The sequence below is a fragment of the Fundulus heteroclitus genome, unplaced genomic scaffold, assembly GCF_011125445.2.
Source record: "Fundulus heteroclitus isolate FHET01 unplaced genomic scaffold, MU-UCD_Fhet_4.1 scaffold_79, whole genome shotgun sequence".
Taxonomy (NCBI): Eukaryota; Metazoa; Chordata; class Actinopteri; order Cyprinodontiformes; family Fundulidae; genus Fundulus; species Fundulus heteroclitus.
This window is the reverse complement of record NW_023397241.1, coordinates 1,097,424-1,110,750: the sequence shown is the minus strand read 5'-3', so window position 1 is coordinate 1,110,750 and position 13,327 is coordinate 1,097,424. Positions and strand designations below refer to the sequence as shown.

Here is a 13,327-nt window from a genome sequence, read left to right as displayed (position 1 = left end):
AAAAATCTCTACATTGACTCAATTTGACCTGTGTTGTTGTAAATGTTGCTACAGAATTAGATGTCATAAGTTTCAGCCAATTCTGATGTGGAATTTCAAAATAAGAGCCAATTGAAATCTGTATATTAAAACTCATTTTGACCAAAAGTTGCTGTCACTCTAGCAACTAAACGAAAGATAATCAATCAATGCTGCGACTCCAGCAGGATAGTAGAACACCCCTGAAGGGTGTTATATACTAATATGTAACATGTACTTAATTACATATTAAGTAATTTTGACCAAAGTTGCAGTCACGTTAGCAACTAAACCGTAGATAATCAAGGAGAAATTACTTTATATATGCAGTTTTCAAATTGCTCTTATATTGAAATTCCACATCAGAATTGTTTGGAAATTGTTTAGCGACATCTGGTGGTGTTCTACTATCCAGCTGAATTGGCAGCATCAATTGATTATCTACTATTTAGTTGCTAGAGTGACAGCAACATTGGTCAAGATTAGGTAATATGTATGGATTTCAAATTGCTCTTATTTTGAAATTCCTCATCAGAATTGGCTGAAACTTATTGAGCGACACCTGGAGATGTTCTACTGTCATGCTGAAGTGGAAGCATCGATTGATTATCTACGGTTTAGTTGCTAGAGTGACAGCAACTTTGGTCAAAATGAGTTAATATATACAGTTTTTATGTGGCTCTTATTTTGAAATTCCACATTAGAATTGGCTGAAACTTATTGAGCGACATTTGGGGGTGTTCTACTGTCATGCTGAAGTGGAAGCATCAATTGATTATCTACGGTTTAGTTGCTGCAAGGACAGCAACTTTGTTCAAAATTACTTAATATATACAGTTTTTATGTGGCTCTTATTTCGAAATTCCACATCAGAATTGTCTGAAACTTGTTGAGCAACATCTGGGGGTGTTCTACTATTCTGCTGAAGTGGAAGCATCGATTGATTATCTACTATTTAGTTGCTGTGGTGACAGCAACATTGGTTAAAATTACTTTATATATACAGATTCCAATTGGCTCTTACTTTGAAATTCCACATCAGAATTGGCTGAAACTTATTGAGCCACATTTGAAGATGTTCTACTATCCTGCTGAAGTGGCAGCATCGATTGATTATCTATGGTTTTGTTGCTAGAGTGACAACAACTTTGTTCAAAATTAGGTAATATGTATGGATTTGAAATGGCTCTTATTTTGAAATTCCACATCACGTTTGGATGAGAGTTGTTGAGCAACATCGGGAGGTTTTCTATTGTCATGCTGATGTTATAGTATTCGCAGAAAACGTCCAATTCTATAGCAACATTTACAACAACACAGGTCAAATTGAGCCAATGTTGAGATTTTTAAATGCTTTTATTTTTAAATCCTAAATCATGTAGATTGACTCAATCATCATTCCTCATCTGTAAGTGAAAGTAGTCACCTGTAAAAAAAATAAGTTGTTTGAGTCGTTTTTGAGGCTAAAGAGTGTGCCCAAAGTATATATTTCCATTTTCACCAGCAGACCAGAATAATAGAAAAAATGACACATAAAGCATAAAAAATATCATAACTGACGTAAATGTGTAAAAACACCGCAAAAATGTTGCTTCTATTTTGAAAAGTAGTCTCAGCCGTCACTGCCGTAATCCTTAGTGTTTACGTGACCAACAAAAACAAGTGAGGGCTCACTTGACTGCAGTGTCGTCGTGACGGAGAACTTTAACCCATACACTATGGCAGAGTCACCGGTTTTGTAAACTGGTGCCAACAGAACCATCCCATGTTAAATGAGAGAAACAAAAGAGTGTGGTGGACTTTAAAAGGCACAGACCCCCCTCACTGACACGTTATACAACTAGGGAGCCGACGTTGAGATAGTGGACTTATAAATAGTAAATGACCCCAAAGTGCTTCACACTACAGTCAGTCATTCACCCATTCACACTCTGACAGTGAGGCTGCCATACATTGGTGACACAGGACCCTCTTACCACCGGCAGCAGACAACGTGGATGAAGTGTCTTGCCCAAGGACACGACGGTTGGAGCAGGGGATTGAACAGGCAACCCACCAGTTACAGGACTAACTTTTGCGCCACTGTCGCCTCTAAGTACCTGGGTGTTCACCTGAACAATAAACTGGACTGAATCACAACACTGATGTTCTTCACAAGAAGGGTCAGAGCAGATTCTACCTGCTGAGGAGACAGGTCTCTGATATGATACCGCTTCGGACCAGATATCTGATTCAAAGTGTTTAAAAGGAATTACGCTACCAGTCAAAAGTTTGGACTGACCTTTATCATTCAACGGCTGTTTCTTAATTTTATGACTTCCTACATTCCAGATACGTAGTGAAGACATCAAACTACCACTCAAACATATGTAGAACTATGTATCAAACAGAAATTTGAAATAACTCAAAACATCTTGTATATGTTAGTTTTCTAATCCCCCCCCCAAACCATTGAATGACAAGGTGAGTTGTCACCAAACAGACTGGTAGTGTATATCAAAAGGGAAAACCCTGTTTTTCAGAGCAATTTTTGCACAATTTTAATTTTACAAACTTGTGCCTGGTTTAAAAATCAGTTTATTCTGTGTTTGTTCAGTGTTCATGCTTTCAGTGGTTCTGAATGACCAGCTGTCTGATCCAAAGTGGTTTTAAACTAATTTTATCAAAAGGGAAAACAATCTTTTGAGAGCAGATTCTGCACAAATTCTGTTTTACTGAGATATGCATGTTTTGAAAAAGAGGTCATTCTTTATTTGCTGTTGAGCAAATACAGAAGAATGTTGATTCTAAGAGTCCCCAGGGAGGTGGGGGACATTGAGTCTGAGTTGACCATGTTCCGTGCCTCCATTGTTGAGGCAGCTAGTCAGAGCTGTGGCCGCAAGGTTGTACAGTATGTACATGTCGCGGCGGGAACCCTGGAACACGTTGGTGGACACCAGCGGTGAGGGAAGCTGTCAAGCTGAAGGAGGAGTCCTATCGGGCTTTATTGGCCTGTGGGACTCCGGAAGCAGCTGATATGTACCAGCAGTCAAAGCGGCAAGTGGCTCAGCTGGTTGCCAGGGCTAAAACTCGGCCGTGGAAAGAGCTCGGAGAGGCCATGGAAACAGACTTCCGTACGGCTTCAAGGCGATTCTGGTGCACTATCCGGCGTCTCAGGAGGAGGAAGCAGTGTAGTACCAACATTGTTTATAGATTTGCCCTGAGTACCTTAAGGATCTGGATGTTGTGGGGCTGTGTTGGTTAATGCGACTCTGCAACATTGATTCAATTCAATTAAATTTTATTTATATAGCACCAGTTCATGAAACAGGTCATCTCAAGGCACTTTCCAAAGTCAAATTCAATCAGATTATACAGATTGGTTAAAAAAAAATCCTATGTAAGGGAACCCATTAGATTCCTCATATTGAGCATATTGAACCCCTCCTTAAGAAGTGTAGAGCCACAGTAACAGTCGTCTGCATTGTCCATGACTTTGCAGCGATCCCTCATACTGAGCAAGCATGAAGCGACAGTGGAAAGGAAAACTTCCAGCAGAACCAAGCTCAGTGCGAACGGTCATCTGCCTCGACCGACTGGGGGTTAGAGAAGACAGAGCAGAGACACAAGAGAGAAAAAAAGGCAAAAAGGCACAGGAGGACACATTATGTCCACATTGCATGGACATCGGGGGCAGTTCCTCTGGATTGGCAGACTAGGTGGTCCCCCTATTTAAAAAGGGGGACTGGAGGGTGTGTTCCAACTACAGAGGAATCACACTCTTAAGCCTCCCTGGTAAGGTCTATTCAATCAATCAATCAATTTTATTAGTCAACTGCAATTTGCATTACAATCGAAATTTCAGTTCCAGTACAACCGTCCTTCACATACACTTAAACATTTTGGGGGAACGATTGACTGAGGCCTTGTCGTTGCCAGGAACACACCCAGTCGGCCGCTGCTAAATAGCGCAGCCGTGAGGTGTGTTCCCCAAACTGCCCCAGACCCCGCTTTACACGGGGTCCCTAGGCGCTGCCTTGAGATCTGTTGAAAAAAGATTTACACTGGGCGAGTGGAGGGAAAGAAAAAAAGACAGGTGCTGCACAATTTGTGTTTCCACACAAAATGTGAAGCATCCGACAAAAAAAACTCATTTGCACAAAAAGCACAATCAATGACGAGACACATATATGCAGAAGGTAAACATTTGAGTTCTGGTCGGGTAAAGTCATCTGTATTTGTGAGCATATGTGTGTCTGGGTGCATGTTGTGTGGAAATCTGTATGTCCATGAAGGCCGTCCTCCGGCAGGCAAGTGTCCTTGATGGAAAGTATTATCACTCTGCCGCTCCGGCTTGACTCCTCCACAGATGTCCGCAGGAATGTGGGGTAGCAGGGAATTTGTGCGATGTTGCCATAACAACCAGGAATTGCCTTAGAGCTTTCGGTTGCTATAAAGAAATGGCACAAAAGACACAGACGAAGCAAATAGCAGGAGAATGGGGGCAGGTTAAAAGCAGATAAGGAGCTCTGGAGAGCTGAAGAAAAACCGACCGACCTCGAGGAGAGACAGAACAGATAAGATATTCCGGGGTTCTGGAAAGGAGGGTCCATCAGAAAGTCGAATCTCTGATTCAGGAAGAGCAGTGTGGTTTTCCTCCTGGCCGTGGAACACTGGATCAGCTCTACATCCTCAGCAGGATCCTGCAGGGTGCAGGGGAGTTTGCCCAACCAGTCAACATGTTTTGTGGATGTGGAGAAGGCATTCGCCCATGTCCCTCTGGGGGTCCTGTGGGGGGATGGAGGGGGGGTGCTCCGGGCGTAGGGAGTAGAGGGTCCTTTAATAAGGGCCGTTAGGTCTCTGTATGACCGGTGTCAGAGCTTGGTCCGCATTGCTAGTAGTAAGTAGGACTTGTTTTTCAGTAAGAAAAAACTTTTATTTTGTTTATATTTACACACAAACTTCAAAATTAAAAATGACTAAAATGAACCTTGTAAAACATTACAAAAATATAAGCTGAAAAAAAATCATGCAGAGATAATCCGTAAAACTAAGAAATAAAAAAAAATAATATCTTAAGTGGTCTATGCATCAGGCTTCATTAAGTGACCAAAGTAAGCAGTTACAGTCTTCAACTTATTGTTAAGGAAGTTCTGCTCCACTTCGATTTTCCCTCCAGGACCTGCCAAAGAGGCAACCTGTGATGAGGATGAATGAAAATGTTAGTCACATTGACAATTATATCAACTGCAAACGCTAAATATTTGTAATGCTCTTCTTACAATAACAGCAATATGTAGCAAATCTAAAGTCGAAGTTTTTATACATCATCTGCAGGTATTAGTTTTTTTTAAGTGAAAAAACATTTAATATCATTTGGTTCAAGCATAACAAACAATGTTTATAACCCCTCAGGATCTCTCCAAATGTGTTAAAATTTAAACATGTCTACATACTGCATTTAGTTATATTCTTTTATCTAGTGCCAATTCATAACAAATGTAATCTCAAGGCACTTCACAAAACACAAAGATCAGACTTCCACAAACAAACGCATAATCAAATCTATGCAATCATATAGACACCTGAAAAAAAAAACTTTAGGGCAAATTCGTCTTCAGCAGAAATGTTTAAAATTTGAAATAATTTGGCACACATGCCAAATAGTGAATGGCAACGTAAATGATGAGCAGTTTCATGATATGAAACTCATGATTAATGATGTTCATGGTTATTCAGAAATCATAATCTTGTGGAAATCCATCGTGTTTAATTAATACAACAGTTTCATAAATATGTGTAGTAAATAAGTTACGTAAAATACAGTTTGCTGCGCAATGACAAGAGCCAGTAGCATTACTTTTTTTCCACTGAATAAAGATCTTTAATTGATTGGCAATATGTATTAGCACTTTGGCTCTTGCACAATCACAAAAATAATCCATCTTGTGTTGGATTATTAGCAAGAAACCTAGCTGCAACAACACCATTATCACATTATCACCCTTGACTAATGCATGTACGGTGTGTGCTAAAATAATACTACCAGCAAACTCAAATGTACAACAATGCAACTTCAGTCAAAGCAGCGTCTACAGTTTAGTTGTACTTAATATGGCATTGCTGTCTATGGCTGACTGTCAGAAAATATACTAATGCAAATTTCTTTTTTTTTTTTCTTTTTTTTACATCAAAACAGAAAAACATTCTCAAACATTAATGCTGAATTTTCTATATAATAAACTGCATTTATTTGAAATTTTGTCTACTTTTCACAAAAACATTTAGTTTCAGGATTGCATGTTTAAAGATGTGATCACATTTAGCGCGAATGTGGCAGACCGAACAACGACAAATTTACATGATATCCCTATGCACAGGGGCCACATGGGAGCGATGTGACGCTATTAGATAGCACCATTGTACTGCTGTATTTCTGGCTTGTAGCCTGCTTTACTAACCGCTGGCAATAATGTCAGCGGGCAAAAGTGGCAAAATTGTGGTGCCAATGTACACCCACATTTACACTAATTGTAAACCCAGCAAAAAATAAATAAAAACAAAAAGATTGAAACACGAGTTGCAGTCAGATCTGGGACCTCATGCATAAGAGTGCGCAGCTTTCATATTAAAAGTTGGCAGTAACAAGAATTTTTTAAGCTTGTGGCGCACAAAACAACGTATAAAGAACACACATCTGTCCAAATAGGCCCAATCATGGCAATAGTACTGTTAGGCAGTCACATATAGACTTTTGTCTACACACTTCAAGGGATATTTGTAGTGCATTACAGCAACCCGACAGCTTCTTGAGTGACTCATGAAAGAAAATGGCTGAAAATAAACATCTGTACGTACCTGTTATGTATACCAAGTAAAAATGATGACATCTTGTTTCTGTGTTGAGCTCAATTATAGCTTAATGCTGATCATTGTAATGACGTGAATATGTCTCCCATATTTCGATTACGAAGAATGTCCTTACACACACTATGTGACGTACTTTATATCTTCTTTTTTTTAAATTTTGTCACACTAGTAGCCTTTATTGTAAGTAGGCTGACAGGAAGGGGGGCTGAGAAAGGGGGAAGACATGCAGCTATGGTCCACGGATTAGAGTCAAACCCAGGACAGTCGCTTTGAGGAATAAGCACTGTATATTAGGGTCACACGCACTACCCCAGTGCCACCGGCACACCCACATTATATATTTAAAACGAGTCAGGATGTCACATAAAAAAAATCTAAGAGAAATTGTAAATGCATCTTTATTTATGTTTCCAGAGAATAGTGTTGGTGTCCCTATTCCAGAGGTTAAAGGAAAAATAATCAATTCAATTTATATAGCGCATATTCACAATACATGCCATCTCAAGGCACTTTACAAAGTCGAATTCAATCAAATCATACAGCTTGGTCAGAACGTTTCCCATCTAAGTAAACCCAGTAGATTGCATCAAATCTTGCCAGGGAACAATTGTCTGAATTGTCGATGGCAGTGCAGAGACACAAAAGCACACATTGATCCAGGAATCCTTTCTATGTTATGTGGTAATAGTGGATGATCTGTCTCCCCTGGATGCTGTCAGAGCTAACAGAATGCAAGACCAGGTGTACCTACTATGTAGAAAAAAAGAGAGAGAACAAAAAGTTAAAAGCAGAAATGACGACAAGCAATGCAAATTGGAGAACAGTAGGAGAACTCAGCAGAGTGAGAGAAATAGACACTGATGTCCTTCAGCATCCTATGTAATGATCAGAGGGAAAGGACCCAGAATTCAACCAGACCAGCAGAGGTTTCTTAAAAAAAGCTCTTTAATAACCAACTCAAAAAACAGGGGAAAAAATCCAAACAGACTGTTGAACAAAAAGATGACACGAAAAATAAACAAACGAGCAGGGCAGACAAGGCAGGAACAGACCGGACAGACTGGCTCAGGTTTCTGGAGGGAAAGGGGTCAAAAAATCCAAAAAGCAAACCTAACACAGAATTTGCAGGAGGAGACTCACCCATACTCAACAGGACAACCTGGCACTGATGTCTGGTCTCAGCAGTTTATATGAAGGTGGAATCAGGTGAAACCGGTGAGAGGTGATTGCAGCAGGGGTGGAGTTAGGCAGGTGTGCAGAGTAAGTAATTAGACCAGACATCAGTGCCGAGGCTCAACACAGGAACAGATCACAAATACAAAACCTAAACTAAGAAGCATCTGAAGACATAACTAAAACAGTAAGCACAAACCTAAACAAGAATCCAAACCAGACAGAACTCAAAACAGCCAGATAACAAAAGACATGAAAGAGAAGGAAAACTAACACTAACAAACCATAACAGAACTCAGAATATTACATCCTAAGCCTATAGCAACATAACTATAGAGATGGCTCGGGGTAACATAAGCCAATCTAACTATACGGGTTGTGAAAAAGAAAAGTTTTAAACTTAGTCTTAAAAGTAGACATGGGGTTTGCCTCGTGGACCAAAACTGGGAGTTTCACAGGAGAGGAGCCTGATAACTAAAGGATCTGCCTCCCATTCTACTTTTAGACACTCTAGGAACCACCAGCAGACTTGCAGTCTGAGAGCAAAGTGCTCTGTTAGGAATATACGGGGTAATCAGAGCTCTGATATATGATGGAGCTTGATTAATAAGGGCTTTATACGTGAGAAGGAGAATTTTGAGTTCTATTCTTGATTCAAACTGCATTTGATACAGTTGACCACAATATTCTCCTAGACAGACTTCAACAAACTCTAGAGATGAAGGGGAAAGCATTAGGCTGGTTTTAATCTTATCTGTCTGACAGATTCCAGTTTGTTCATGTTAATAATAAATCTTCTTCCAATTCTAGTTTGAAACTCTGTGGAGTACCACAGGGTGATGACATCAAAACCTGAATGATTTTAAATTACCTGATTTAAAATTTTGACAAGACAGAAGTTGTAATCTTTGTACTAGAGTCCTCAAAAAAATAAACTTCTTAAAGGTATACTATGCAACCGGGGTTGATTTTCCAGCGAGGCTCCCCCCAGAGGGCGAAAGTAAAAGTGCACTGTCGTAAAGATACTCAGCTGTTCTGGTTTCTCCGTCAAGCCAGGCGCAGTTGTTTTGAGCTTAGCAGACAGGCAAACGCAACGAAAAGTGGAAAAAACGGCAGTACAAACAATGACTAACACAGTGAAAGTATGAACATCAAGCTTCCCGCAGCGCCATCTTGGCGAGGCGGCGGCCGCCTCGCCAGTTTTAGTATTATTATTATTATTTTTTTCTATGTTGGCGAGCCGCCGCCGCCTCGCCAAGCCGCGGCCTCGCCAGTTTTATTATTATTATTATTTTTTTTTTTTTTATGTTGGCGAGACGCTACCGCCGCCGCCTCGCCGCGGTAGCGTCTCGCCAACATAAAAAAATAAATAAAAATAATAATAATAATAAAACTCGATATGCTTGCATGTTTATTTGACGTTAACACGCGGTTCTTTGTTGTTGCTTTCACGCGTGCATATAGTGAATGGCAGGGCAAAAACACATGGAGTTCTCGCCGTAAAGCAAGACCGACTCTCGCGGTCTTGCACGAGACTTCTGAGCCTGTGAGTGCGGGCCGAGGGCTCTTGCAATTGCAAGTGCGGTATTTCCCCCACAGACCACCAGGGCGGCCGAGAAAACCTTTGTTCGACCTGAAATGACTCATTTAATCATCCAAAACGGTATGGAACACATTAATTAACTGAAAAATGTTGCATAGTATGCCTTTAATCACTTAATCTGGATGGCATTAAATTGGTCTCTGATAATAAAGTAAAAAACCTTAGTGTTATTTTTGATCAAGACATGTCATTTAAATCCCATATTAAACAGGTTTCCAGAGTTTCCTTTTTTCACCTTTGGAATATTGCCGAAATTAGAAACATTCTGTCCAGGGGTGATGCTGAAAAAATTAGTCCATGCATTTGTTACTTCAAGGCTGGACTATTGTAATTATTTTCTATCAGGAAGTCCACAAAATGCAGTTCAAAGTCTTCAGCTGATCCAAAATGCTGCAACAGGAGTTCTGATGAAAATCAACAAGAGGGATCATATTTCTCCAATTTTAGCTACCCTTCACTGGCTTCCTGTTAAATTAAGAATAGAATTTAAAATTCTTCTTCTAACGTATAAAGCCCTCATGAAGCTCCATCATATATCAGAGGTCTGATTACCCTGTATGTTCCTAACAGAGGACTTTACTCTCAGATTGCAGATCTACTGGTGGTTCCTAGAGTCTCTAAAAGTAGAATGGGAGGCAGATCCCTTAGCTATCAGGCTCCTTTCCTGTGAAACCAACTCACAGTTTTGGTCCGTGAGGCAGACACCCTGTCTACTTTTAAGACTAGGCTTAAAACTTTCCTTTTTGACAAAGCTTATAGTTAGAGTTGCTTAGGTTACCCTGAGCTACCTCTATAGTTATGCTGCTATAGGCTTAGGCTTCTGAAGGACATCAGGGTCTATTTTTCTTACTCTACTGAGTTCTACTGTTCTCCGATTTGCATTGGTTGATTGTTATTTCATCTTTTACCTTTATGTTCTCTGCCATTTTTTTTCTTCATAGTAGGTACACCTGGTCTGGTGTTCTGTTAGCTGTGACATCATCCAGGGAAGACAGATCACCCACTATTACCATCTAATGTAGAACAGATTACTGGATCAATGTGTGCTTCTGTGCTTGTTTGTCTCTCTTGTTGTGTCTCTGCTGTCTTCTCTAAGCCCCAATCGGTCGAGGAAATGACCGTTCACACTGAGCCTAGTTCTGCTGGAGATTTTCGTCCCTTTTAAAGGGGGAGTGAATACTGCTTAAGTGAAATCTGCTTCCTAAAATAGGAAACATTTTAACCAATCTGTTTTGATTGAATGGGGCTATTTCCTTCCCGTGAAAAGGGGAGATTTCCTCTCCTCTGTTGCTTCATGCTTGCTCAGTATGAGGAATTGCTGCAAAGCCATGGACAATGCAGACGACTGTCCCTGTGGCTCTACACTTCTTCAGAAGGAGTGACTTGTCAAGACTTGATGCAATCTACTGGATTTTCGTGGATAGGAAACTTTTTGACCAATCTGTATAATCTGACTGAATTTGTCTTTGGAAATGCCTTAAGATCACATGTAACATGAATTGCCGCTATATAAATAAAATTTAAATGAATTAAGAAGGAAATAGCATTAAGTGCTAGGGGATAATAACAATAGTCAGGTAAATCCTGGTTTGGGATACAGTTAAAGCAGTAATGAAAGAAAGACTCATTTCAAGAACTGCTTATGTGAAGAAGACAAAACAACAAAAATTTGATGAGTTGGAAAAAACACTTAGGAGAAAATAAAACAACAATAAGGGACTAATGATCAAGAACTGTCCAGACAAATGACAGTTATTAAAAATAACAAATTATATGATAAATTAGGAGATAGAGATAAAATTTAGATTTAACCGATAATTTGACTTATATAAACCAAATCCATAAAATCTTTGAAAACTATAATCAAATTACATAACCCCAAAACCAGTGAAGTATTACACAATATTTGACTGGTTTAGACCTGCCTTATGGGCCTTTCAGACAGGCTGCGACGACCGCACTGCTGCGCTGTGAAACCCATTCTTTTCAATGGCTTGCGCCGCGCCAGGGCGGTTTATCGCTGCGTCGAGCAAAGCGCAAGCACAGCGCAGCGCACCGCTTCGCGCGCCGCGCTCAAAGTTCAACATAGTTGAACTTTGAGCGCGGCGAGCGCGGCGCGCCGTGACGAATGCACGCGTTGCCATAGAAACCGCAAATGCGCTGCGCTGAACCCCGCGGCCAGCGCAGCGCAAATCGCGTCCTGTCTGAAAGGCCCTTTACCTAGTATTAATAGAAAATGACGCCTTAACTCCCCTATCACTCCAAAAGAACTGAACACAGCTATTGAAATCTGAAAACTAACAAATGCCCAAGTAGCGATGGGTTTTCAAATGAGCGGTACTACATTTTTAAGGAGGAGCTTGCTCCTGTTCTATTGTAGTCTTTTAATTGGACTCTGTGTAGAGCACAGTCTAGATTACAAACTCTATTTTTATAATATCTAGGAGAATGGAGCATTACCTTATGGATTTGATTCACGAAGATCAATTTATTAAAGACTTAGACAACTTTGTCATTTTGTATGTACAGAGTGCATACAGAACGAAATTTCGTTGCATAAAGCGTATAAGAGTATAGTGAGATTCCAGGTGGAATAAGGCAACATTACAATGTAAAAGTGCAGCAGTGATCAAAATGTAAACAATGCAGGAGAAAAACAGTGTGCAATCACAGTGTGCAGGAGAATGTTCAAACCATTTTTATGTGCAAAAATAATGGTGCAAAAAGGCATTTGTGCAAAAATGCATTTACGTTGCGAATACTAAAAGTTCGGCAGCATTGGTAATGCCAGGTAGAGATGCAGGTAAACAAATGTGCCAATGTGGTGCAGAGTCAAGTTTAGAGTTTAACAGTTCAACAGTCTGATGGTAAAAGGGAAAAAGCTGTTGCAGAACCTGGTGGACCTGCAGTGGATGCTGCAGAACCTCTTTCCAGAGGGCAGCAGGGAGAACAGTCCATAGTGGGGGTGTGAGGAGCCTCTGAGGATGTTACGGGCTCGGGACATGCAGCGCTGGGATGAAATGTCCTTAATGGAGGGAGGAGGAGCCCCGATGATCCTCTCTGCTGTCCTCACCACTCTCCTCACGTTCTTCCAGTCGGAGGTGCTGCAGCCTCCACACCCCACAGAGGGACAGCTGGTCAGAATGCTCACTATGGTGCTTCTGTAGATGGTTGTGAGGATGGGCAGGGGCAGGTGGGCTCTCCTCATCCTCCGCAGGAAGTACAGGCACTTCTGTACCCTCTTCACCAGTGATGTGGTGTTCACAGACCAGGTGAGGTTGTCCGTGATATGCACCCCCAGGAATTTGGTGCTGCTGACCACCTCCACAGCTGAGCTGTTGATGAGCAGTGGAGCGTGTCGAGGCCGGTTCTTCCTGAAGTCGACGATGATCTCCTTCGTCTTCTACATGTTCAGGATCAGGCTTTTGTCTCTGCACCAGCACACCAGCTGCTCCACCTCCTCTCTGTAGTCTCGGTTGTCGTCGTCTCTGATGAGGCCCACCACCGTTGTCGTCTGCAGACTTCAAAATGTGATTGGTGATGATCCCGGGGACGCAGTCGTGTGTCATTAGAGTGAACAGCAGGGGGCTGAGGACGCAGCCCTGAGGGGAGCCCGTGCTGAGTGATGACACCAGAGGTGTTCTGTCAGACCAGACTGACTGAGGTCTGTTGGTCTAGCAGCCA

At 41.1% G+C, this 13,327-nt stretch overlaps 1 protein-coding gene across 2 annotated transcripts in view; it reads right to left on the bottom strand.

Annotated features, from left to right (window-relative positions):
- The window catches only part of LOC105922322 (trimethylguanosine synthase), a 351,997-nt gene that overhangs the window by 207,670 nt on the left and 131,000 nt on the right, over positions 1 to 13,327 (bottom strand). Inside the window, exon 10 of one of the 2 annotated variants that reach the window (XM_036134308.1) lies at positions 4,644 to 5,195. The exons of the other annotated variant lie outside the window; for it this stretch is intronic. Coding sequence (XP_035990201.1) covers positions 5,082 to 5,195 — 114 coding nt within the window. The 3' untranslated portion in view covers positions 4,644 to 5,081. Of the gene's footprint in view, positions 1 to 4,643; positions 5,196 to 13,327 lie in introns of those variants that run through there. 2 annotated transcript variants of the gene reach the window in all.